This window comes from Fundulus heteroclitus, chromosome 19 (assembly GCF_011125445.2).
Source record: "Fundulus heteroclitus isolate FHET01 chromosome 19, MU-UCD_Fhet_4.1, whole genome shotgun sequence".
NCBI classification, from domain to species: Eukaryota; Metazoa; Chordata; class Actinopteri; order Cyprinodontiformes; family Fundulidae; genus Fundulus; species Fundulus heteroclitus.
In genome coordinates, this window is record NC_046379.1 from 11,614,841 (window position 1) to 11,642,336 (window position 27,496).

The 27,496-nt window shown below is 39.3% G+C and overlaps 2 protein-coding genes across 2 annotated transcripts in view; one reads left to right on the forward strand and one right to left on the reverse strand.

Annotated features, from left to right (window-relative positions):
• Positions 1–8,147: 8,147 nt before the first annotated feature.
• gchfr (GTP cyclohydrolase I feedback regulator) lies at positions 8,148–11,365 on the forward strand. Its single transcript, XM_036151041.1, has 3 exons — positions 8,148–8,292; positions 10,267–10,361; positions 10,910–11,365. The coding sequence occupies exons 1-3, from the start codon at positions 8,257–8,259 to the stop codon at positions 11,037–11,039; spliced, it is 261 nt and encodes an 86-aa protein (XP_036006934.1). The 5' UTR covers positions 8,148–8,256; the 3' UTR covers positions 11,040–11,365.
• Positions 11,366–17,214: 5,849 nt separating this feature from the next.
• Positions 17,215–27,496, reverse strand: part of dnajc17 (DnaJ (Hsp40) homolog, subfamily C, member 17) — a 47,580-nt gene continuing 37,298 nt past the window's right edge. Inside the window, exon 11 of the mRNA XM_012851137.3 lies at positions 17,215–17,472. Coding sequence (XP_012706591.2) covers positions 17,344–17,472 — 129 coding nt within the window. The 3' untranslated portion in view covers positions 17,215–17,343. The remainder of the gene's footprint in view (positions 17,473–27,496) is intronic.

Genomic DNA, 27,496 nt, shown 5'->3' on the forward strand with positions numbered 1-27,496 from the left:
TCCGAGATCTAAATGTATTTCAGAAAAGTCAAATCACAAGAGAAGCGATCCAACTACAGTATGTGTTGTAGGGTGGAAAATGTATAACAGGACTAAGTTTTGCCATTGTTGGAATTTGTGCTGTACCTTACAAAAAGTTCACAGTTAATCATTCTGGGGAAAGAGCAAATGGTTAATAAATGCACCTGATTTTTTAATTATACAGTTCAGAGCCACTGGGTTGTTAAAAATCCTGAAAGATTTCCTTCTATGGTAACTGTTTTAGGTATTTTCTAGCTGAGAAAATCTAGTGTCAGGTTGACGTGACTCGTATTGAACAAAGAAAACAATTATTCCCTTCATATAAAGCCTCCTTGGTCTGTTACTGAAAATGTGGTGTCTTTATATCACAGTTATTGCGAAAAAATCTACAGACTGCTGCAAAAAAAAAAAAGCAGGGAATGCAGAAAAGCGTGCCATGTTTCAAAGCTGTCACATTAAAGCTTTACTGAAAAACTACGTTTTGCGTTTATTTTGCATCTTGCTGCTTTCCTGTTACTAACAGCCCCGTTTGTGGTAGCCCATGGGGACATTCTCCATGAACAAACTTAGGATCACAGCTGAAGTGACGAGAGAAAAGAGGCAGTGGGTAAGTGAATGTCATTCCAAATATGTGATGACATTATTCTTAATCACTGTCTCCCCAAACAAACCTCCTTTCCAGCTTGCAGAACCACTGAAACCACATCCTGGTGTTTTTCAACAAAATGCTAACCTGGTGACAGCTCTCGAAATGCTTCATGGCATTATATACCACTGTGATATGTTGTGCAATTGCTAAACCCGGCGGTATCGTCTGTCTGTCAGTAAGCACGGCACGACAGAGTACAGAAGGCGAGACGAGGTAACGAAGAAATAAAGACAGATGGAGGGGGGGGGTCTCTACTTGGAGACACTTTATGTAATCTGGACAACAGAAAACAGGAAAGGAGGCCATGGTTGTGTCTCCTTTCAGACGATGGAGTGCAAAACTCCTCAGAGAGGAGCCAGACTTAGACGCAGACATAAGTATAAATTCACAAGGAGAAAAACTCTATGAACTAACAGTGATTCATCAACATTAAACCCATGTAAACCTATATGCTGTGTAAGCCTAACACCAAATCTATCAAAGAGATGCCCGCTGTCTGAGCTCTCCCACTGATTAAAACCCCTCAGCTGAATACAGCAAAATCTTTCCAACACACACTTACAGTAAAACACTAAATACACAAACAGCCCTGCTGTATAATTTATACCTATTCAGCTCTCACTTTATGATTTAAAGCAATGGCTTCAGCAGTGCGGCCTCCAGGTGCAGCTCTTCTCCCACGCATATTTGCAGCAAGTAAATCTGTCACATACACACCGTTTAGAGGTAGCGTGATGTTGCGTTCAAGATCTCTGACACACACACAGGGAGTTAGACTTTACAAGGTATAACGTTTACTTTCAAGGACATTTTTTTTTCTGTTTCACCCTAAATAGTGCTGCATGGGATGCAGTTTTGCACTTTTCCCTCCTAAAACGTTTCATATCTGACATCAGCAGGATTTTCTGTTGCTGGATGTTAAATTTTTCTGTTGGTACAGCATTAATACAAAATAAATATGTGGATTAGAAGAACAAAATGCTGTAAATGCTCAATTTAAAGGGCTGACACAAGCTGGAGTAAGATGAATTGCTACTGTTTAACAGAATGGGTTTTGTCTCATTTTCATACTTTGAGTTGGAAAAGTATTCACACCCCTTCAACTTTTTCATATTTTAGGCCCAGTTCCACTGGCTCATATTAGCTATGCACCGTGCAGCTCCGCTCACTTTCAAGTGTTTCAGCCTGGGTTCCTCCGGCTCTGCTGAGGAGTAAGGCCAAACCGAGTGGACTCAAGAGGAATTTGAGTGAATACCCCTCTTTCAGTGTTTTTTCAGTGATTGGCCCGAGGGACGAGGAGAAATGTGAAGGTTTTCTCTGAGCAAGTCTCAAAAAACTGAAGCGCGACACATGAATATTAAGGACCACAATGACCAGAGTGGGACAAACCAGAATGTAATTTAATTATTTTCAAACCATAAAACATGCCTGAAGAAAAAAGAACACTTTAGCATTCTATACCCTGACGCACTGTCTTAGATCCATGGATTTATCAAGGCTTTCATTTTACACTGAAAGTCAATAAGTTTGTCTCTGAAGTTTCCATCCATTCATCCATACAAGGCAGTGGCATTCAATCTTTCCGTACAACCCGCCCATCTTCTGTAAAAAAAAAAAACTCAGAGCACCCGGGGGGAGCAGCGGTTTTCTTCAGCAGCGCTGGCCTCTCTAGGGGAGCTCGAGCTCGGCCAACGCCTCACACTCTCTCCACTGACAGAGCTACCCACAGCCTGGGAGTGACTACGTAATAAAAACAATAAAAATAATACCACTGCGGTTAAAAATCTTTTAAGCTATTAACGTGTTCTCCTCGACCTCGCCATGCCTGAAGCAAAAGATCCAATACAAAGCTTTAAATTTTAACTCCGTGAATGACAATCCCCAGGTGAGGCAGTGGTTTCCTTTGGCAGTGCTGGCCACTCTTGGGGAGCTCAAGCTCAGCCAACGCTGCATGCTTTCACTGCTGCCTGTAGCTTGGGAGTCTGCACGAAATCGAACCGACAGAAATAATTTCACTCCGGTTAAAATCTTATTTTATTAAGGTGATCTCCTTGACATCGCCATGGCTGAGGCAAGAGATTTTATATAAAGGTGTAAATTGTAACTCTGATTGAAAACAGCTGGGCAAAGGAGCCCCCAAAAGATGCACATAAAGTTGTGCATCCCCCAAGTCAATACTTTGTAGAACCATCTTTTTTTGCCATTGCAAGTGCAAGTCTATTGGCATGTCTAAACCAGCATTAAAAACAATTTCTACCCATCTTTTTTTTGTCCCAAACTGTCTTAAGATCAACCAGATTGAACAGAGAGCCTCATCAGTAAGCATTCATTTTCAACTCTTGTTGAAAATCTTTATTTGAATTCAGGTCTGGATTGTGACTGAGCCAATTCTATCAACAAAATATGCTTTGATCTCAACATTACATCTCTGCCTGAATGTTTAGAGCTGTCCTGCTGGAAGGTGAACCTGGACCTCAGCAGTTTTTCCTCCAGGTTTGCCCTGTTGGCTTCATCCATTTTGAGTATCAGTTTTGATGAGCTTCCTTGATATTCTCTTTATCTTGTGAGTGGACAGCCATCTCTTGGTAGGCCTTCTGAAGACCCTCTAGACATTATTAGAACATAATCACACCAAAGGGAGATGAAATTATGCCTCTATTTTCTTATTTTGTTTGTAAAAGGGTTTAAAGACCATCTATGGTTTTCCCTCCATTCCACAGTTCAAGTGTCGTTAAAGTAAGGCAAAGATAGACATAGAAACAATATGTCTTTAAAATCTAGGCTTCCATTTATTATTAGATAATAAAATAATACGTTCTTTAGCAAGTATCAAAATTCTAACCTCAGATGAACATGTTCAGTTTAGTTATATAGTTCCAATTCACAGCACATGACGTCTCAAGGCACTTTGCAAAAAAAAAAAAAACAAAGTCAGTTCAGTCGAATCATTCCAATTTATCCTAGTTTTTAAACAAGTTCAGAGTATTTAAATTGGTTAAAAGGTTTTCTATCTCTGGAAACTGTGGTAGGAAAGTCAAACTATAACTGACCTCCAAGACGTATTGAATAAGGAAACGGTGAAGTGGTCAAGTTCCAGCACCTTATTGAGAAAACAGAGCAGAGATTACATGGAAGTAATCGCACCCAACAGTCTTGCTGCTGCCTGTCTGCCCTGATTCTGACTCCCCTCCGTCCTCGTCTCTCTGAATACCTGACTACAGCCTTGCCATGTGACAAAACAAAGTCAGTCATATCCTATTCATTATCCCGCACAGTAAATAAGCCAACATTGACATTGGCAATCAGCAGCTAGTAGAGCTGATGTGCAGTTTTCGTGTCTCCAGTGCTCACATGTTTGAAGAGGCATCAGGTCATAGTGACTTTAGGATAATAATCCAATAACAGAAACCCAGCAGATTGCAGTCACTCCTCCTGGATAAGCATCTAGTAACAGCGGAGAGCTGCTTGCATTGAGTTGTTGACTTTGCAGCAATCCCTCATACCGAGCATCCATGTAGTGACAGTGGAAAGGAACACTCCCCTAGACCATGTATTTATTTACTTTTTCTGAAAAAAAAAAGAAATATAGCCAAAGCAGGGTGTGCAAAAGTTAAGAAAGCAGACAAACCACTGTTGTTTCCCAAGGAATTAAGAGGTTAAGTAGAATCCAAATAGTCTTAATCAAATGCATCTGATTACAAGATTTCCACATGTATTATATTATACAAAAAAAAACTATTAAACATGTTGTTCATAGTGGTGGGGAGTTGGCAATCTGGATTTGTTTGCAGACTCAAACCTCTGGTTTCTTAAAGTAATTATTTGACATTTATAGTAAAGTTCTCTAGCAATAAATTTGAAGCCATCTGTTCCAGTGCTGACGCTGGGTCAAAATTTGGTCATACAGCAGTACATTGATCTTAAAAACATCAGCAATTCTACAACAGAATGGTTGAAAAAAGGGAAGATTAAATGCGTTGAACTTGATCAAAAGCCAAAAGCTTTATAATAAGGTGTTGTTTTTTATTATGAACTGTTCAGACTTGATGAAAGTGTAACTACTGCCACACTCCAGCTGAGAGATTGAAACCAAAGATCCAGTCAAAAGGTCAAAGTGTTTCGTGTGAACCCACCAGGGATGTTTCACCACAGGTCACAGAGGAGCTGACCTCAGACTCCTAATCACCAACAAAAGAAGAAAGTGCAGGAAGTGCTGGAAGACACTGCAGGAGCACAGGAAAAATACAGGGACTGCATAATGAGTGCATTCAGTTTTTAACCGTGGGGTGTGGGGTCTCCAGTTTTGTCCCAATCCTACAGCGCTGTAGTGTTTTTCTCTGAAGATGTGCGTGTCTGTTTGAAAAGAACTGATAAACCTTGAAACAGCTCCCATAGATAGCTGCTTTTTTTCAGTGAACGATTCAGGGTGTAGCTCATTAATCTGACAGCTAACTGTGGAAACAAATCTGGCAGTCAACAAAAACACTTTCCAGAGGAGAAGGTATTTTGGCATCCAATGTCCACATCATCCATTTGACTGTGTAACGCAGCCTAAGTCACGATTATTGGCTAGAGATAATGAAGGCTGGTCAAAAAACATGGCAATAATCAAGGAAAACAAAGAAGAGCTTAAATACAAGACAAATGCCTGTAAATCTTTTCACAGAAAAGGTCACAGTTTTAAAGCAATCATAGTCATATTATGTGACTAAGAGCACATCAGGTGTGTGTTTTCTTCCCCTGAACTGAAAGTACCCTCAATTTCTTCAGAAAGCATTTTACAATTTCCACAAGAGCTTGGATTGAGATTTGATGTGAGCTGCAGTCTTTTTGCCCAGGTCCCCATTGATCTTGATCTCAGTTGGGTTTTCCTCTGGTTAAATAAAGGAAAATAAAATGAAATGAGTAAGTTGCAGCCTCCATAGACTTCTATTGTTTAATATATTTATTGATATCTTTACAATGAAAAATGGAAAATTATAACAAAAGAAAACTCAACAAACAACTAACATTCCAGTATAAGCTCTCACTTGAGGTATATAACAAAAAATTCAAACCAGTTTAGACAGTTCTGGCCAGTTTAGATCAATAAAGGTGTGTCCAATGATATTTAATGACGGAGATAAAATATGAAGGAGATTGTGTCTGTTCAGCAGACCAACAAGAAAAAGATAGACTGTTCGAAACTAGAAAACAGTGAACATTCCCCCACTGTGAACCTTCAGAGGACAGAAAATCACTGCAGCATTAACTAGTCTAAACTGCAAAGGTTTTGAACAAATGTCAATCAAAGCTATTTAAAAATCGATAGATAAGTGCTGTATTCTAGATTTCATCCAGAAAAAATGTTTTGCTTAATAACTAAAAAAAAAGTATAAAGGTAACAGCTAAGTCGAAAATAGTATTTGAAACATGCTTTTTAAAAATCATCTTAAATATTCTATATTTTATATGCACGTCATCTTTACTGATGGACAAGTGGAGCCAGCTGAACCATTTGGAAGATCAAGCTCTTGCCAAACCCGGTCGGGAGAAGGGCAAAACCATCGTTTCCACTAACAAAAGCCTTCAGAGCCATTCTCTGGTGTTCTTTTAAAGAATTAATAATCGGTAGATTGGACAACACTGAAAAAGCAGCATCAATGTTACCGTCTGCTTCCTCGCTGCGAGCCACCGTTGTTGTCTGAATGCAAACAGTCGCTTCTCTGATACGACACAGCTACAAAAGTCCTGCCCTCGATCCTGACTAGCTCGTCAATTTTATGTGGTATTGAAATCCCTCCCAATGCCATTGATTCCAGATGGATGTGTGGAGCTCGGTGAAACTACATCCTTCTGGCGAGAGTCAGGTCAGTGCATGTCAGTAAGGACCAAAAATATCCTCAATCAGAAGGTGGTGCCAAACACAAAGGAGATGAAGAAAACCATGGTCAGATCATGATTAGAAGAGGGGGGAAAACAACAATGCTTATTTTATAGAACTACAATGAGAAAAGATCTGCTGTTTTTTCTTTAGTGGATAATTTCTCTTTGGGGGACAGGAAAAAAATTTACATTCCGCCATTCTGGTGAGAAATCACTTTTCGCTTCTTTCTTCTACTCGTCTTCTGAATGGAAAGTGTATAAACTTTCGCCAAAGCGGAAGTGCATCAGCAGTTGCCATAATAAGTGCTATCCGAACAGTGCTGTAAGGAAGGAAGTAGAAAAAGGAACCTGTATGCTTCCCCTCACAGCTAATTTAGCATAGGAACCTTGCAGTGTCCCTTACCTGCGCTAAGGAGCTATAAGGAATCCAAAAATCTTTTGTATAACCACAGCCTACCTCACGGAAATTATCGAAAATGGCCAGAGAAAAGTGAGTGCACACTCTATAGTTCATTTTCGGAGGGCTGTAGACTCGCATTGTCCATGTGCGTTTCCCTCACGTAATGATGTCAGAGTTAAAGGTTGTCCGAAATTGACACAGCAGTCTGAAGCTCCTTTCCTCCCTACGATGGAGTTCTTACTGTTGACTCCGTGAAAAGGTAAGGAACAGGAGCTATAGGAGCAGGTGCCAGGAGCTATAATTAAGGGTATTCTGATGGAGCCATAGTCTGAGCCAAAGCAAACATGGCAGATTCTGGATATACATTTCAGATGAAAATAAATAAAAATGGTAAAGCAAAGTGTAATATCTTTTTCAAGACCAGTTCAACAGGTAATTTGTGACATAAAAACCTGGATTATGATCCAAAACTTACAAGTCTTGATTATTCTTTACAAGATAAATCATCACACTGGTTTTGTTTTCTTATTAAATAGCTATATCTAAAAATGAGCCAGTCTTCTGAATGTCCCTTTGAAAGAAGTTGATCTACCAGTTAGATTTTCCCAGAAAAAAGTCTGCTTTAAATTATGTCTCCTCTAAGCATGACAATCCTGGCATTGCTAAAAATCAATGAGTGACTGTTTTGCATTCACAAAACTTTTGTTTTGTAGGAAAACGTATGTTTTCATTGGACATCCTGCAATTAATACTTTCCTTTGACCCACACATTTTATTTCCCTCTGAGTCCCCAAAATTTAAATTATTATGATTCTGACATGATATTATTGCATATTTGGGAGATAGAGTGAAGCAAAAATAAGAATACAACACAGGCAAATGTAAAATAATAAATAATGTAAGTGTTTCAAAATACAAAAAAACGGAAATGTGAATAATAGTTTATAAAACTTGTGCGTTCGGGTGAAAAAAAAGCAGAGTATTTGCTCTTTTCACAGCCAATATTTGTATAGAAAATGTTTACAGAGAAAAGGTAAAAATACTCAACTTTAATTAAGCTGAATGAAAACTGGTCTTAAGAAAACATTTGTTCTGGAATCTGCACATTGGCCAGCATTTCCCATGTCAATAAACTCGCGGTGGTGTTGAGCAACACGCCGTGTCTGCAGAGAGGACTGAGGGTGAGCCGTGATTGGTCCGCTCCGGTGGGTGTTTCCGCATTCCGCGCGGAGCAGACAGCAGGAGCACAGGCAGTCGGGTCTTTGAAGACACCTATTGAGTCATTCCCAGGGGAGCCAAGGACTGAAACCAACAGGGAGGGATGCCTTACATGTTCATCAGCACGCAGATCCGCCTGGTGTGTATATAACCCCACAGATATTTCACTCGCATTGCTTTTATAAAAGCATTGCTTAGATTGGAGGTTGCAGGATTTGTTTATTTAGAGTGTATTACTTACTCGAACTTTATATTCATCTGAAGGCTTTTTATTCGCTGCATGAAGATGAAAACAAGCAAGCCTTCATATGTATGGAGAGTCCAACTCAAATGATATAAAATATCTAAATTTGTAAACAAATGCATGGGTAATTTGTTAAATACACAAATCAAATATCAGTTTTATTATTGAAATGGATATGTCCTTATTTGTTTGTTCAGTTATTCAATTTTTGCATCTTATGAAAACCCAAAATAAAATGTTCAATATTACGTTAAACCAATAATTTAAATAAATATAATTTTTAATGGTGGTGTGTCGTTGTGGTGAACAGCCTGTGGACCTGCTGAGATGCTAAGGTTGCTTTACTTGCTTATCGGTATTGTTGGCTCTGGTGTCTCTCATCTTCCTCTTGACGAAAAATATTTTCTAGATTCTCTCTTACTACGGGGTTTAGGTCAGGCTATTTTGCTGACCCATCAGCACACTGATACCTGGGCAACTAAACGAGGTGTTGGTATTTTTTTTTAGTGTGGGCAGGCACCAAATCTGACTGGGAAATTAACTTTGTATGTCCAAAAAGCTTGTCAACAGTGAGAGTAGTAGGAAGTTCTCTGTGTGGTTCTCCAGTTCATCTCTGATCGAAACTTCCTCAGACAATTTGCTCCAGCACCTCTCCACTCTTCCTTCACACTCAGGGTTGTTTAATTTCCAAATAATATACAAATTGTAGCTTGAAAAGAAGAATGAGCAACAGTCTAGGTCTTATTTATCTTTATCCCAGTAAGGATTCTTCTGATGCTCTCTCTGATTCTGGAGTGGCGTAAGTAAAACAATGCAACACTTAGCTTGAGGTGGCTCTTTAAGGACAGACTCCAGCTGCAATCAACACCTTGTGAATCTTCCCCACACTCTCGAATCAGCTTTTCTTCGTTGTCATTCAGATTAGCATCAAAAATACATATCTGACTGAGATTTCATTGCAATAGCTCAGGAAATATGTTTCACATTTTGTAAAATGACAACAAAACTAACTATAAAACAATAGAAAAATATGCACAAAATGTTAAAAAATACTAAGGTGTAAACATACTGTGTTTTGCACATTGTGAAAGACTTAAAAATTGTGCATGTTGCAAGCATCTGGAGACAACATGATCCTATACCAGGCTTTCGAAGCACTTCATCATGATCAGAGCGAGTGCTACCGGGCAGTAATTATTGAAAGAAGAGATAGTTGGGGGGTTTTTGTTTGTATTTTGGTTCAGGGGTGATTGTGGCAGCTTTCAGACATGATGGTATCACAGTCTGGGCTAGCGAGATGTTAAAGATGTCTGTGAGAACACCAGCCAACTGGTCGAGCACATCCCTTGAGCACCCTTCCTGGAATCTTATCCTGGCCAGCTGCTTTCCTTAAGGTCTCTCTCTTCAGGGTTCTGCAAACATCAGCTGCGGCTTCCTCGGGGCGAGGAGTAGATCACTTAGTTCCAATTGTATCTGTACCATATGTTACAGCTAATCAACTATTTATGTATTTACTGTGTTGTTGCACATTTGCCACTTGATACAGATTGAAAAATAAGCCTTTAACATTTCTTTCTTGCCACTGTGTTAAATATTATTCCACACGTTGCACCTATCTCTATCTCTTTTGTTATGCGTGTTCATTCACTAGTCTGCTCTGCCTCGGCAAGCTAATTCTATAACCTCTGAGTGGATCATCTATTTTTAGCCTGCTCTAATATTATTAGATTATTATCCTGTAGCTACCACAGGACTGCAGGTGAATATGGAGCCATGGCAACACAAATGACAGCCAGTGCCAATTTTGTTTTATTTTTTTTAGAAAATAATACTACTTTGAATGTCATGTGCTTAACCGTTGTATTTCAGGAGACCGGCCCAACGAATGTAGGAGACGAATTTTCTGATCCGGCCGTCATGAGTTACCTGGGTGCGAGAAAAACAACCATGCTGGGAAACAATTTGTGAGTGCTGCAAATGGGAACACTTATGGTGCTTTGTGACATGCTGCGGATAAAATCTGAGGTTAAAATGATCCTGTGAAACTACGTCTATCCCCGCCATCATCTGACGGACTAGAAAAAAAAGTAATCTCCACAGGCACTGTTCCAACGCTGACCTCCACAGACATGCAGAGCAGAGCAGGTTTGGTGAGAATCTGCTCTCACGGGGCCATATGTCTTAATTCAGATGGTTAAAAGTGGTGTTTCTTTCTTTTTGGCTGTTAAAGTGCGCATATTGACAGCAGAACTGAGATCAAGTCAATTGGCTGGAACACAAAAAGTGTGGTTGAGGAAAGCTCCTGCTTCACAGATTTAGAGTAAACCGTTCAAGGTGATGGAATACAGATCAGGGAAGTGTTGTCATTGGCAATCTGATTCCAATCCTTCTGGGAAATGAACCAAGGCGTGGAAGGAAGTGAATGAGCCCCAGAACAGCAAGCAGCGTTTACTGAAAGAGAGAAATCCCACATCTGTGCAAGGCAGAATTACTTTGTTTATGCTTATTTTAGTTCTGAATACCATGTGGACGACCCACCTCGCCTGGTGCTGGACAAGCTGGAGAAGATTGGCTTCCGCGTGCTGTCGATGACGGGAGTGGGACAGACGCTGGTGTGGTGTCTCCACAGAGAGACAGAGTGATTTGTCATTACGTAGCCTTAGAAAAGGACTGATGAATTTAGCAGGGGAAAAAAAAAAAGAATAAAACCAGTTTTTTGTATTGCTTACCTGCTTTACGTCATGACCTATTTACCACCACAGACAAGAGAAAGCAACTTTAAAGCTGAGATCATTCTTTGCCTAAGGTTTCTGACTGAAGAGTTTGCCAGATTCAAGGTATAATGGAAGCACATTCCAGAGATTTAATTGCACCATTTGCTATTCATGTTTTTTACTGCAGGTGTGTCAAAGGTTATTTGATTTTTGTCTGTTCTTGTTACTTCATGTAAACAAACTCTCAAACGAAAGAACTGTGGTTGTTGTATTTGTGGTCAAAGATCTTTGTAAAGTAAACTCAGATTGTGCTTATAAATAAATAATGTGAAGATCTGAGTTTTTTTGTGTTTTCTTTTTACAAAAATGTAATAGTAAATATGAATGCATGCATTGCCTTGCAGAAATGCTGACTTTTTCGCATTTTATCACAGTGTAACTCCAAATGTGAATGTATTACTGGGATTGTATGTTCTACTACACTAATACAAATTACCACATATTTGTGAAGTGAGAGGAACATGCCACTGAAAAATGTGGCCTTATGTATTAAGCCCCCTTTACTTTTACATGTATTTTTAATTACATGTACATTAAAAATATTTAAAGTCTTTGTTTCTTGTAATTTTGATGGTTATGTCTTCTGTCTGGATGATATGATTGAATTTGACCTTGTAAAGCGCCTTGATATGACGTGTGTTGTGAATTGGCGGTATAGAAATAAAACTGAATTGAATTGAATTTAATTTAATTAGACATAATGAAAATTCCTAAATGTCTCAGAAAATTTGAATAATGCATGAACTCAATACATGGTTGGGGCTCTTTTTGCATGAATTACTGCATCAGTGCGGCGTTGCATGGAGGTGTGGTTCTGCTGATATCTTCAGGAAGCTCAGGTTGCTTTGATGGCGGCCTTCAGGTCATCATGTCGGGTCTGGTGTCTCATCTTCCACTTGTAAATACTCCATAACTTCTCTATAGGGTTCAGTTCAGAAGAGCTTTCGGGCTAACCAAGGACAGTATATGCTAAATAGCCTGTAATAATGTAACACATTATCATTAGTAAAGAGGACTAACTTTGAATCGTTGAGCAACAGTCCAGTTTTGTTTCTGTTTATCCCAAATAATACGCTTCTGACATTGTGTCTGGCCCAGGAGTGGAATGACATGAACAATGCAACATTTGTAGCCCCTGTGTAGGATTCGTCTGAGGGTACTGGTTCTTGATACATTGACACCAACCTCAGTCCACTCTCTGTGAAGTTCTACCAAATGTTTGCATGGATTTTTCATGACAATTCTCTCAAGGCTGTGGTTATCTCTTTTCCTACCACATCTTTGCCTTCCACTCAACTGTCTATCACTATTTTGTGGCTTATCCTTCTTTGTACAGAGCGTCAATTGTTGTCCTCCGAATGTATGTCAAGTCGCCAGTGTTTCCCATGATTGTGTATAGGTCATAATATGGCATTACATTTATATATTAAATATGTTTTTTATGTCAACGTGCTGGTTAGACGTTGACATACACTCGTCACAGGCTTGAATGTGCTGTTGTCCTTCCATGGTGGAACAATGAGACATAAAACATAAAAGTGTAATTTAAAAAAAAAATAAGAATTGGGTGCATAAGTTTGAATTTGTTGTTGATTTCCTCTAAACCAAACAGGACCAAAGTTACAGGTTCAAATATACCTATACCATACACTGCCATTATTGTTGTTTGTTCTTCAAAATAAATGTTCTTTATTAAACTGCAGAAACAAATCGAACACTTTTTGTATCCGTCATCAAAGTTGTGCCATAATTCTTGTCGGACATTCAACCTCTCTTCAGAAGTTACCATGTGATTTATTTCCATAGATGCTCTTCATTCAATCTATTCGAGCTTGGTCCGTTTTGCAAAGAATAGCCAGACAGGAAGACACAACTGTCACAATTTTCAGGTTTTTTCCCCAAAACTTTTAAAACCATATAAATTTTATCTTCACATCAGTCATGCACCAATTTGTATTGTATCGTTATTCCATCACACATTATCTTAATAAACCACATCGCAGCTTGTGATTGTAACACGATAAATGGTAAATTTCTAAGCATATTAATACTTTTGCCATCAAATAGAGGACTGGATAAACGTGTATTACACGCTGACAGTATCTTTTACAATTTCGGATGGGACACATCTCAGGCGTGACAGCGCCTGCTTCTGGGTGCCAAAAAACACTGGGTGGTTTCATTAGAGCGCCAGGTCTGCCAGCGTGAGGTGGGGCCAGCCCGGATCACTAACTCGCAGCCTGGATACGCTGCCAGCCCGCTCACAGCCAAACTCTAACCAAACCTGCCGCCCAACACGTGACACAGCTTCCACCTCCAGGCTGAAGACGAAAACGGAGAGCGCTAGCATCCACGGACGTGACTGCTGCGACGCCACCAAGATAATAAATCTCTCCTGAGAATGATGCTGCAACCAGGTCATCCTCCCCTGCTGGTTTGCATGCAGCAGCCCAAACCACCAAGGGCTCTGGGCAGTTTCGGTGGTGAATGCGCTTCCTGTGACTGTATTTCCTCTGTTGTCATTCAGACAGAGGTGGTGTGTTTCTGATTTTTTTTTTTTTCTCTATCACATTGCTGGGGTATTGGAGAAGGATACACATAAACAAAACCATGTTACGAGGGGATTTTGTGGGGAGGAGAGGAGCAGATGTCTCCCACCACACCACTCGCAGCTGGACGTTGTGTAACTGCGCTGTAGAGAGGCAGTGCAGGAGTGGCAGGGGGATGCATGACCGGATTGGTTGTTGCAAAGCTTCCATGTGGCTCATAAATAACACAATGACAGGAGAGAGCACAGTGGACACACCATTACGCCGGAGAGACGGGGAAAACAGGCTGTTTTGGCGAGATGTACGTTCCCAAGCAAGAAGATTATGTTACAAAAGTCATGGTGACCACAACAAGGCCTGACCCAGTGTGTGTCAAAGAATGGTAGCGTGTCACTTCACAGGGCATTAGCGAGCAAAGACTCTGAAGGATCTCACATGTTGCACAAGGCCGTTGTGAAATATCTAAGAACAACAAATCCAAAATTTGTCAAGGTCAATATCGTGGGGCAGAGCCCATATTTCAAAGTGTGTTCTTTAATTTAGCACACCCTGCAGCCCCGTGTCATGATCCAGCAAGAGCAGAGTTGGAGGGGAAAGTGCACGAATGGAAACCCAGAAGTGCAAAAACACTAATGTTATTGCAAAATGTTGGCTTTATGTCCTACAATAACAGAAAAATATGGAAAACTAGGGGCCTGTGTGCTGCTTAGTACACAGAGTACTGAGCATAAGGTGAACATCATTCAACAATCAGTCTCCCAACAATAACAGCTTTTACATAATCCTGAAACAACAATTCAATGCTTATGGGAGAAATCTATAGTGCTCCTTGCAAAGATTCGGGTGAATACACAAGTATAAAAGCACTTTCTCATTGCGTTTAGATTTAAACGCCAAAGCTGCAGTGCTGGTTAGACGTTGACATACACTCGTCACAGGCTTGAATGTGCTGTCGTTCTTCCATGGTGGAACAATGAGACATAAAACATAAAAGTGTAATTTAAAAAAAAATAAGAATTGGGTGCATAAGTTAGAATTTGTTGTTGATTTACTCTAAACCAAACAGGACCAAAGTTACAGGTTCAAATATACCATACACCGCCATTATTGTTGTTTGTTCTTCAAAATAAATTAAACTGCAGAAACAAATCGAACACTTTTTGTATCCGTCATCAAAGTTGTGCCATAATTCTTGTTGGACATTCTTGTGCCTCGGGTACTCCTGGGTTATTCTTTTAACACCCTGACAAATGTACTTATTCCTGATGTTTACAGCCGAGTGCTTCAACAGGAGACAACAGGTTGGTTGTTTAACAATCATACCACACTTGTAAAAGAATGGCATCAAATGCAACATTAATTCTAGACCCTGGACAGCTCGCCAGGATCTCAAGTCAACATACAGGAATAACGAACATGCATAAACACATTCACACCTAAGGGCAATTTGGAGAGACCAATTACCCAACTCTTTTGTTTTTGGACTGTGGGAGGAAGCCAGGGTACCCGGAGAAAACCCACTCATGCACAGGGAGAACATGCAAACACCATGCAGAAAGACCCCAGGCCGGGATTATAACCTAGGACGCAAGGCAACAGCGCTACTTAAATATTTACTTAACAGCAGGTTTGTTAAACATGAGCCCTAGTTTGGAGCACTTTTTCACAAAGCATTCCAAAAAGAAATGCTCAGCAGTAATCACTTGCAACTATTAAAGGCAACATTTTAAGCGACGAGCACGCTGAGAACTCAATAAACAGCACCACAACTAAATAAAAACCAAGGCCTCCTCATTCATGGTAGCGCATTTGCAAACAGAAAGCCTAGAGGAGCCATCACCACAACCAGAAGATCTCAAATGGTGAGCCCCCAGAGTGAGTTGGCTTTTCCTCACGAGGAGGCCACAAGAATTTCATAAAAGCGTACCTACTGTTCCAATCAAAGCCTGATTACTGGTTTACCATGGGGCCGAAATCATTTCCTCACAGTCCCATCACACGGTCTGCGGTTTGGACTGCCACTGACCTATATCCGGGAGTAGCTGATCAAGTATGCAGGCAACAGCGAGGAAAGAGTTTTTTTTTTTTTACATCAAAACTTGTTTGGTTGGAGTAACGAGGTAATAACTTGTCAGATTTGGCCACATAATGGGTGACTGATGAAAATTACATCATGGAGCTGTTTTGACTGCTTGTTTTGCTGCTCAGCCAGGCACGTCTGGCTCTTAAAACCCAACAAGAAAAGACTAAACACACGGCATTAATTGCCATGCAGCAGTGAATTTCTACTTGTTGGAATTATAATGAAAACGTAACACCACCATGAGCAGTCTCAGGACGATATGGATGTGATATTAACAAAGTCAAGGTTTCTGTGATTTTTAAAAAATCTAAGACATTGATTGAAAATAAATCTTTCTACAATATCGGACATAACTTGTCTGGTAAAAGTGCCAGAAAATTATCTGAACACACAAGTGAACCTAAATAAATTGAATTTCAATAACTCCGCTCACAAAGGGAAAGTCATACATTTGTTATACTTATTTCTGTTTATTCTTAGGATTTTTGGGGTTTCCTTTCCTGTAAGCCAACAGAAACAGAAAGACTTGAAATACATATGTCAACCTTCACTTCTTCAACTAAATTATTGGGAAAGAATAACTTTAGAATAAGACAAATGACAATTGATTGTTAATTCAGAAATTGCGGCCTACAAAGGTTTTGTGCTAAAAAAAAAAAAAAAAAAAATTTGTGGTTATAGATTGCTGTATTTAGGCATATTACTGAAAGGTTGAGTGGAAGGAAAACAGTGAAAGAAAAAAAGAGGCTTATGCTCCAAGGATTGTGAAGCCAGCCCTTATCCAAGAGTTTTAAACTTTAACACCTCAGCAGTGCCAAAGTGATCGCACCCACGACTCATTGATGCAGTAATTCCTGCCAAATAACCAACCCATCCAAGCACTGATGGATGCTACACAGAACATTATACTTTTAAGTAAACTGACATTTTTGTATATCGAAATTAATATTTATATAATGCTCCAATTTACTGACAAGCATGTTTTTCAGTTTTCTTTAACTGTACGTTATGATCATCATAATGAACAGAAACAAATGCTTGAAATGTATCGCTCTGTGTAATGAGTCCACAGCACAAATGAGTGCCTAAAATAAATAGTTTTGGATGATACTCTAATTTAGCAAGATGCACCTATGTAAATATATAATAAATGCAGAAGCCAAAGATCTGCTAAAAATTATACATAAACAGACTGGATATAAAAAAAAAATCAGAACAGGTTAAGTTTTATTGCAAAAAAACATCAACATTATTGACGGTTTTATCATTTAACTATTACAGACTTCACTCTGGTCGCTGTGATATGCTTTCTGTTTCAGCAGATGTATCAAAGCACCAAATGCAGCAGATCTAACTTCTCTGCACCGCACCTATTCATCATATGTTATCAATAAAAACAGAACACAGGACGATAAATGAAAACACTGCTTTGTTATTTTATTAAAAAGGGTTCATTTTGCACACCGCATGTTTACATTAAAACAATACCAAAAAGACAAGATGCCTTATGAAACTAAAGCTTAAAACAGTCAGTCTGGTGCTATGACTTTGCAGCCTCCTCGTCGTCGTCCTCTCTCTGCATCTGCTCGATGAGCCTCTGACGCTCGGCGGCCTGCCTCATCCTCATCATCACTATCGTCTCATAGTCGCGCTCCTTCGAAAGAGAACCCTGTAGAAGACAGAGAGTGAAACGGTCAGGCAAGGAGGGTTTGCTTTAGTATAGGGGACTCAGGGAAAGGCCATTTTTGGTTTGAATCTAAAAAAGCCAAAGGTCTGTTTTAAATATAAGACAGAATGAAAGAAGCATTGTTAGTGTTCGATGTCTGACTTTACAAATGGGGGAACAGCGGGTGCAGAGGAAAGACAAACTCATCTCAGTTACCAGCGATGTGGCAGGGAGACTGAGTATGAGCTAGCTGCCCAGAAAGACGCTGTTGCAGGACGATTCTGCAGCCTGAAGTCATTTTACCTAAACATCAGGGCTGAAAATGGGTCAGACAGTCCCTCTAACTATTACAGTGTTGATGATTTTCTTTTTTCTTTTTTTAAAGGCTCAAATTCTGCTGGACATTCGAGAGATATTCTAAGACTAGGACGAATCCAATATTGCACCCACCGGCAATTAAAGTAAAATCCAGCAGCATGAAACACAAAAATCATGAAATCTTCGCACTGCTAACTTATGCAACATAGAACAGTGTTTGCATGATCTAAAAGAAAAAGTAACTCTTAATGAAGAAAGGAAGTGCTGCATTAAGATATTTATTTCATCCTGATATGACAGACCATTTTGAAAGAAAAGAGTGGCTATTTATCTGCAGCCTGAGCCATCCTTTAGAAGGATTATATAAAAAAAATACTTTTTTGTGCCAAGAAAATGTCTCCTTACCAAGACAGGGATACGCAGGATAGAGTAGGCGTGTGTGTGTGCGTGCTTTAAAGGACATGAATGAGAACAGTTTGAAGAGGTAGGGTTTTGTCAATCTGATCGCTGAGCTGAGACATCTGGAAAGCATCACGGGGACTCCACTATCCATGTGCCGAGAGAGACAGAGGGTAAAAGTGAGGAGGAAGAAGAGAGCGGAGGGTCCGTGAAGGGAAGCTGCCCTCCACTCCACCCCTGGATTGAGGAAAGCTGCTATTATCATTCCAATAATGTGAACTCAAGCCCTCGTCTGGCACGCAACTATGAAATATCACGCGAACGCCATTAGGTAAATAAACAACTCCTGCATCTTCAAGCTAAATAAAACATAAACACGCATAAAAGAGCCAACTTGTCAAACTAACGCATCCCTCATCTCTCCCGCCCTCTACTGGAGACGATACTAAACTGCATCCTGAAAGACTGTTGCTCTATAAGGTTTTACCAACAAATGGTCCAGTAGTGTCAAAGGAATTCTGATCACTAACAGGTGCTATATGGGAAATGTGATGCATCTCTTCCCAGGATGGGGTGATGTTTCCTTTCCTGGGGTGTTAACATACAATTTAGATATTTAGCCAGTGCATCACCCTTTAACACGGATATCCATGCATGCCTGTGTGGGTGTCTGATACTGTAATGCTGGAACCCAGCACGAGTTGGAAACCACAAAGCAACACCCAAAAAAAAAAAAATTGTAACTCAAAAAAGGTGTGATGTTTTGGCCTGCACGATCATGAGGACTAGGGACTTGATAGTTGACCAGCAAACATTTCTTCACAGCCTCAAAACATCACTGCTAAAAAATTCATATTCATAAAAAGTTTTGTGGAAGGAAAACATGTGGCAGAAAATGCAGCACAAGGAAAAGACTGCCTGGAGTAAAAGCTTCTAGAGCAGCCGCACATAAACACTTAGGATATGGGCGAAAACTGTAGCATTCCATGTGTCAAGCCACTCCAGAACCAGAGAGAACTTCACAAGCATCTTATCAAGGCTAAGGAGAAAAGGACTGAACTGTTGCTCAGTGGTCCAAAGTCCTCTATTCAGATTAAAGTGAATGTTGGGTTTAATTTAAACAATAATGTTATAAAGTCTGAAGGAAAGGCAGAGAGGCACAGCATCCAAATATTGATAGTAATTATCTGTGGTGCTATGTCAACTGCTGGTGTTGGTCCAAAACAAAGCAGACATCTATCAGAAGTCTTCCCTCCCCTGACAAGCTTTGCCCTGACTGCCAAAAGCAGCAATATCTGAATTAATAACCATGGTTTCAATGTGCCAGATTAGACAGGAAACTGGCCAAAACTAAACCCCATATGGAAACTATGGAGTATTGCCTACTGTGATGGACGATGAGAGTCACCAGAACTAAAAATGCAGACAAGCTGAAGGCTGCAGCCGGAGCTTGTTTAACACCTCAGCCGAAACTAACATTCACACCTAAGAACATATTTCTTGTAGCTCCCTTCAAAGCGAAAAATCCAAAAGTTCTTCACAAAAACAATACTATTTAAAATGCGATTAAAAGGACAAAACAGAAAATTAGAAACAGGTATAAAATACTATTTAACAAGTGCCACAGACTGTCTCCATGTCATGCCACATTGATGCAGTATATGAAGAAAGAAGTGCATCATGTGCATATAATGAACATACAGCCATTTTTTCAGTAGGTTTCTGTACTTTAAAAATTGCTTTTTTAATGCTCTAATTTCGTGAGACAATAAATTATGAAGGTTTATCGTAGCATTTAGGCACAAGCTTAAAAATGAACAGAAATAAACATCTGATATACATCACAGTGAGTATAATAAATACATTTTCTTTTAGAAATAAATTAACTTTACTTTCATTTTAAAATCTATGAAGATGATCATGCACAAAAAACATCTGAAAAATCATTCAATGAAGTTAATTGCATCTATGTTTTAAATACACTATTTTATTACCAAACATTTTTTGCTTTGTTTTGTGCCTTAAACATACGTGACATGTTTTGATGGTAACATGTCAGGTATGTTTTAGACAAAAATATGCATCTGATGACAAAATAGCACATGTGAAGATCAGCTATGTGACATCAGCGCATTGCTGATCTCCCCTAACAGGCCAACCACGATCTGACCCCAGGCCAGTTATGACATGCTGAACAGCATCAGCTCGTTGAGTCAGGCAGTTTAACACACACACACAGCAGGAAGTCTCTCACAGAGCAGGTGGCCGCCGTGTTCCCCCAGCACGACGTGTCAGATCGACTTCACATTACACCACTCCTTTTGGTGTGTGTGAAGCACAGGCGACTGCGTAAGTGTGTCTACGTGATAAAAACGACAAGTTAGAGCATGAGTACGATGAGCGTTTCCTGTTAAAATGCTTGTCATTCCACCCTGCGAGTGCGGCGGCGTGAAAGATTATCAAGTAATGGATTACTCACTGATACCAGTAATTGGAGAGCTTTATGTAGACACTGGCTGCACCAAGAAGTGACTGAACAGACTTTCAGAGCAGAAACAGGGTTTCCCCCCCCCAAACAAGCCTTTTCTGTGTTTCAGGCTAACATTTCAGTCTGTAATGTACTGTGGTCAGGTTAATCAAGGGACTATTTATCTGGTGTGTGTGGTGGTGGCATAGCGTGTGTTGCTATGTCACAACCTCTGGACTATGTGATTTATGGGAGCCGAAGACTTACACACTCATATTTAGATATCCTTAGTGTGTGTGTGTGTGTGTGTGTGTGTACAAAATGTTGAAGCAACATTCCTGCGCAGACGAAATGTAAGCGTCGTTAACGGTAGTAAATAATCATCACTCAAATACTCAGCAGACGTACAACACTAGAGGTTGAGTCAGTTATCCAGGTTCTGTTGGGGGAACTGTCGCTTCATGCATGCTCAGTATGAGGGATTGCTGCTAAGCCAACGACAATGCAGAGGACTGTCCACTGTGGCTCTACGCTCTTCCAGGAGGAGTGAATGCTGCTTGTCAAGACTTGATGCAATCTACTGGGTTTCCTTAGATAGGAAACCTTTTGACCAATCTGTATGATTTGATTGAACTGATTTTGTAAAGTGCCTTAAAATGACATATGTTGTGAATTGGCGTTATATAAATAAAATTTTACTGAGTTGGAAGAACAAACACTTCATGACTGAGGCTGGGAGTTTAAAGTAGAGCCATTCTTTCTCGGCATCAATAGGAGTCAATAAAGGTGGACTTATCATTCTACCCATTCTACGAAGTAAAACTGCTCAAGCTCAGTGAAATTGGATTGTCACATATTCTAAATTTCATTTATGAAATTTGCCACGTTTTGTATTTTATTTTTTACATTCTTCCACAAAAAACTAATTTGTAGACTCCATTCAGTCGCTCCAGTTAGAGAGTTATAGAGAAAAACTGGGTCGGCCTCTCTGGTACAGCACTGAACTGGTTTAAATCCTACTTAAAGGACAGGGACTTTTTTGTGTCAGTGGCTAACTTTACATCAGAGACGAAAAAAATCACATGTGGAGTTCCCCAAGGGTCCATCCTGGGTCCCCTCCTATTCAATATCTACATGCTCCCTCTAGCTCAGATCATAAAAAATAACATCAGCTACCATAACTATGCAGACGACACACAGCTCTACATCACCATGTCACCAGGTGACTATGAACCAGTTCAAGCACTGAGTAAATGCCTAGAAGAAATCAATGCATGTATGTGCCAATATTTTCTTCAATTGAAAAAAAACAAAATGTAAGTAATCATTTTTGGACCGATAGACGAGCGATCAAAAGTTAGCACACAGCTTCAGGTGCTTCAGCTAGGAACCACTGATCAGGCCCAAAAGCTGGGTCTAGTGATGGACTCAGACCTGAACCTCCACAAACATCCAGCCACAATTAAGAAGTCTGCATTTTATTACCTGAAAACTATTTCCAGGAGTTAAAAACATATTTATGTAAAGTTGCCTTTGAATGATATCGCTGAAGTTTGTAGTGCAACTTGTCTTATATCTTGACCTGCTGCTAATATTCTACTGCAATGTGTTTTCCTCTAATGTTTTCTTTCCTTATGTTCTGCTCATGTACAGCACTTTGAATTGTCTTGTTACTGAAAAGTGCTTTACTAATAAACTTGCCTTGTCTTGATGTAGAGTGCTCAATGAGATGCTCTAAGTTTGGGATTTTTGCTTTTATTACCCAACCTATGCTTAAAATGTCTCCACACCTTCAAACCTGTCTGCTGTGTTAATTTATCTTCACTATGCTGTTTACTCATTTCATCTTCTCTAACAAACTTTGGTGGCCTTTATACAACAGCTGTATTTATAATCCCACACAGACAGAAAGGACTCAGTGTAATAATTAGGGAATTTCTAAATTTAAATGGTAGTAATGGCTTTTATTTTGGGGCATTAAAGGATAGTACTTATATATATATAGAAAAAAAAGGTTGTGGTTGTACGGTGAAAAAGTTCAAGGGGTTACAAATACCTTTGCAAGAATTTGCAATTTCAACCTTTGGGGTATAACAGAAATATAGTGCTTAGTTATCGGGATATAAACAAAATGAGAATTAAAATGTTTTCAGGGCAATAAAGCATTATGTTTTATTATATGAGCACGTGTGCTTATGTTCAGCATGTGCTTGTCGGTGGTCAATGTTTTAATCAGAACAGACGTCTGCTATATAGAGTCAGAGATTTCCTTTGGAATTTATAGAAGTACAAGAAATAAACAGTGAAATGAAAAATGGCTACAAAGATGTTAACTCCTGGCATTTTTCTTTTTGATGGATGGGCTTTAAAAAAAGAAACCATGAAAAAAATGAAATGAAGGGCCCCTGCCTCGCTTAATTTCCAACAATGTATTTTTGTAAAAGCAAACTTACATCTTTCATGTCCTTGGGTTCCTGGAAAAGCTCCCTGATTGGAAGAGATTCCTTATTAAAACAAATGGATTTGTGTAACTGGTGGAAGAACAGTCTTTAAACTCAAATTAAAAAGGTATCTAACTAAAATTCTAAATATTTCTTTAGATGGCAGATTTCTGCTTTGTTTTAACCTTATTCCTCATTTTAAGCAATTGAATGAGTTAGCGCCAACGCACCATTTGTCACTTTTTATTGTCTGTATTAACACAACAATTGAAGCATGATTGTGTGTCCACTGTAACATGATGTATTATTAAACCGGCTTTTCTAATTCATCTTAACAAGGAAGGACATTCACTTTCATATTTAGTCCAAAAGGAATAAAGCAGGGGGAAAGCAAATATCAAAAGTCACATTTCTGTTGCCAACTTCTGAAAAGTTAAATATGACTCATCAGAGTGAGTGTAAATACAGCCAGGACATGAAAAGCTTTTCATGATCTAATGCTTATAAGAAGATAACAATGGATTTATCTTGCGTTCTATCACAAGAAAATTTCATCATTTCAATATCATGGAGGCAAAAGTGTTGTCTGGGCCTGCCTGTTTATTGTGACAGGATGACAGAGATGCAAGTCATTAAAGTGAGCTTAAAAGCGACATGCCAAAAGGTCACGATGTCTGTGAAGTGGATCTTAAACGAAACTGGTTCAAGCAGCAACACATTAAACTGGTGTAAATAACATGTTCTTAATTACACAATTAATGAATGTAACTAGTAATATAAAAATTTTGGTACCTGTTCTAAAACATTCAGGTGTAGTAACAGAGTAAAGAACGACACTCTTATCTTTGATCAGGACATGTTTGGACCATTGATATATATTACTGGATAGGAAATCCCCTATCCTCGGCTTTAGACGGTGACATGCTCACACAGGCACCACTGCTGTGCATTGAGTCTCGTCAACAAAACCCTGCTGTTCTAATGCGGAATGAGCACACACTGCCTGTAACGTGAAATCAAACAAAACGGTTGTAGCACTTCTAAGTCTTGTCTGATTCTTATAAAATAAGGCTCAAATTAAAGATGTGTGTCAAGCCATATTCACGTGATGTCCTATCCTGTAATAAATATCAATGGTCTGGACACCCTTTTTTAAAATCACAAAATTAGAATTATGCCCCAGAGCGGTACAGACAAACTATTCCTAATTCCTTTAAGGTTAATATGTCTGTGATACTTTATTAAAAGGAAATCCATTATAACAAAACTTTCACCTAAGGCTGCATTCAGAAAGAAATGTCAAAGCTTTTAATGACCAAGCACTGTCTTAGTTTAAAGAACTGATTGTTAGATAAATCCCAGTCTCAGCATCTCTCTGCTCTGCTGTCAGATTCCAGGTTTTACTAATGGTTTTAAAGGCACAATGGGAGGCAGCTCTTTAGTCATCAGGCACCTCTCCTGTTGAACAATCTTTGTCCTTTAAGCAGACCATCTGTCTAGCTTTAAGAGTGGCTTCAATGTTCCAGAACCATGTCTAAAGTTATACCCGCGCTAAGTCTAGGCTGTTTGGAGGAAATGCTGACGGCTTTTCTTCACTAATATAGCGTTTTTTTACTCTGATTTATAAATTACAGTGCCTTGCAAAAACTCCAAACTTGAAAGTCTAAATGAATGTTTATGCACCCGTTTTACAATTATACCTCTAAGTAAAGTCCTGTCCAACCAACTGCTTGCAGTAGTCACCTTTGTGTAATTTCATCTTAGTATAAATACCACCAATCCAAGAAGCCCTAAGAGGTCTATTGGATGTTATCAACCACAAAGGACCTTTTTTCATTAGACTTAATTCTGACTATAAGTTTGGATCAATTTTAATTGAATTTGGACTGAATTGGCTTCCAAAGAAATGGGAGACATTTTTTCTTTTTTGCAAAGTATCTTAAGATGACCTGTAAGGTGAATTGATGCTATATAAGGTGAACTGATTCCAGTTGAAAGCGATGGTAGGAGGAAGCAGTGCTAGACTGGAGCATTTATTATATGGTTGTTCGGTTCATTCCAGTTGTGACAAAAACAATTAAGACTTACATACACTAGCTTTCAATGTTCAGGACCTTTGCTAAGATCAAAATACAGCAAGACGGCAAAGTTTCAGTATACAGGACTGTCTCAGAAAATTAGAATATTGTGATAAAGTTCTTTATTTTCTGTAATGCAATTAAAAAACATGAAATGTCATACATTCTGGATTCATTACAAATCAACTGAAATATTGCAAGCCTTTTATTGTTTTAATATTGCTGATTATGGCTTACAGCTTAAGAAACCCAAATATCCTATCTCAAAATATTAGAATATCGTGAAAAAGTATACTAGTAGGCTATTCAACTAATCACTTGAATCGTCTTATTAACGCGAAACACTGCAGGGTTTCCTGAGCCTTGAAAAACACTCAGCTTGGTTCAGTAAACTAAATCACAAGTATGGTAGTGGTTAAGAGACGACATAAGATTCTCACAGTAACTGGTGTACTGACCATGGCATTACTGTCCTTGATTGGCCTGCCAATTCCCCTGACCTGAACCCCATCGAGAATTTGTGGGGTATTGTGAAGAAGAAGCTGAAAGACACCAGAGCCAACAATGCAAATGAGCTAAAGGCCGCTACTGAAGCATCCTGGGCATCCATAACACCTCAGCAATGCCACAGGCTGATTTCCTCCATGCCACGCCGCATTGATGTAGTAATCTGTGCAAAAGGATTCCCAACCAAGTATTGAGTGCATTAACGGACATTTTCAAATGTTTGATTTTGTTTTGCGGTTATAATTTTTTTTTTTTACTTTGTCTGAGGAAATATTCTAACATTTTGAGAAAGGATTTTTGAGTTTTCTTCAGCTATACGCCATAATCAGAGATATTAAAACAATAAAAGGCTTGCGATATTTCAGTTGATTTGTAATGAATCCAGAATGTATGACATTTCATGTTTTTTAATTGCATTACAGAAAATAAGGAAGTTTATCACAATATTCTAATTTTCTGAGACAGTCCTGTATGGGCCTTGAAAAAGCAGACTGATCCAGAGCATTTGAAACAGGACATTTCTGGGAGAATCATAAGTGCAATGCAGGCTGCATGATTCAGCAAAGCTATGTGTGCCATCTCAGACATAGTTAAAATAAATCAGACATAGTGAGCAGGAACTCCTCAAAGTGCAGGCCGTCTAGGAGTCTTAGCCAGCGGAAGCAGGAGAACACACAACAAAGAGCTTGCGGAGTATCCTTCAAAGCCTCAGTTTGGGCTTCTAGAACCAGTCAAAGCAATTTCTGGAAATACTTTTTTTCCTTCTGCAGAAACATGAAAAAACATGATTTCAGACCCAACATTGCTGCATCAAACCACACTGGCCACCATGGTCAGGCCTTAGAGAAGAGGCTGCAAAATGTAGTTCAGGCTAAACTTAGCAGCCATTAGCACGAGAGCACCACTAAAAGAGTAAGTCCAGCCTCGGTCAGGGTGCAGGTCTTCTGAAGCCACTTCCAAATACCGCAGATAACACAAACTTGTCGACCTGAATAGATTAGAAAATGAAAGCAGATTTGTGGTTGTAGGTTGTAAGAGGGATGTTTTTCTCAGAAAGGGGATGCTCCCAAATGTTCTCTTTCAGACTAGGCTAGAGTTATAGTGTCAGTTGCGTGAGTAATTGTGTCTGGTCTGTGAGACTGCTCTGGCACTGGAGCACAGAGCGGGAGAAGAAGAGAGAATAAGCTGGCACGCCTATTGTTTATTGGATGAATATAAAAGGAATACTGGAAGAAAAAAAAAGGGTTTCTCCTTTATAACGTGCATATTTAAAATTAAAGAACAAGGCAAAGCTGTGCACAGCGATAATCACAGACTTCGCTTCCTTTATGCTTGAACGTATTGGAAATATTTTAACAAAATTACAGTTGAAAGCAGATGTTTACAAACAATGTATAAAAAGATGCATACTCGTTTTACTCTCACTGTCTGGCATTAATTCAGCCTGAATTTCTCCTGTTTTAGGTCAGTTAGGATTACCAAAATAATTTATTATCGTGAAAAGCATGAGCAATGAGAGCATTTTAGAGGACTTTTTATTACTTTGTTTTCCCTCACGAGGTTTACAGACAGAGTCGTAGATTTTGGTAGAATTGACATTTACACTGCAGGACTTGGGTCAAACGTTTTGGGTATTCTTTCTTTCCATTCCTTTTGACAGAACTGCTACAACTGATTCGAGTTTCAGATTTTGCATTGGACTGAGTTCAGGGTTTTGTGGCACCTTTAGGCTTGTCGAAACTTTTCCCCAAATCAGACTTGTGGAGAGCCACGTGTCTCTTCCTGACATCTTGGCATATTTCTCTTGATTTCCTCAT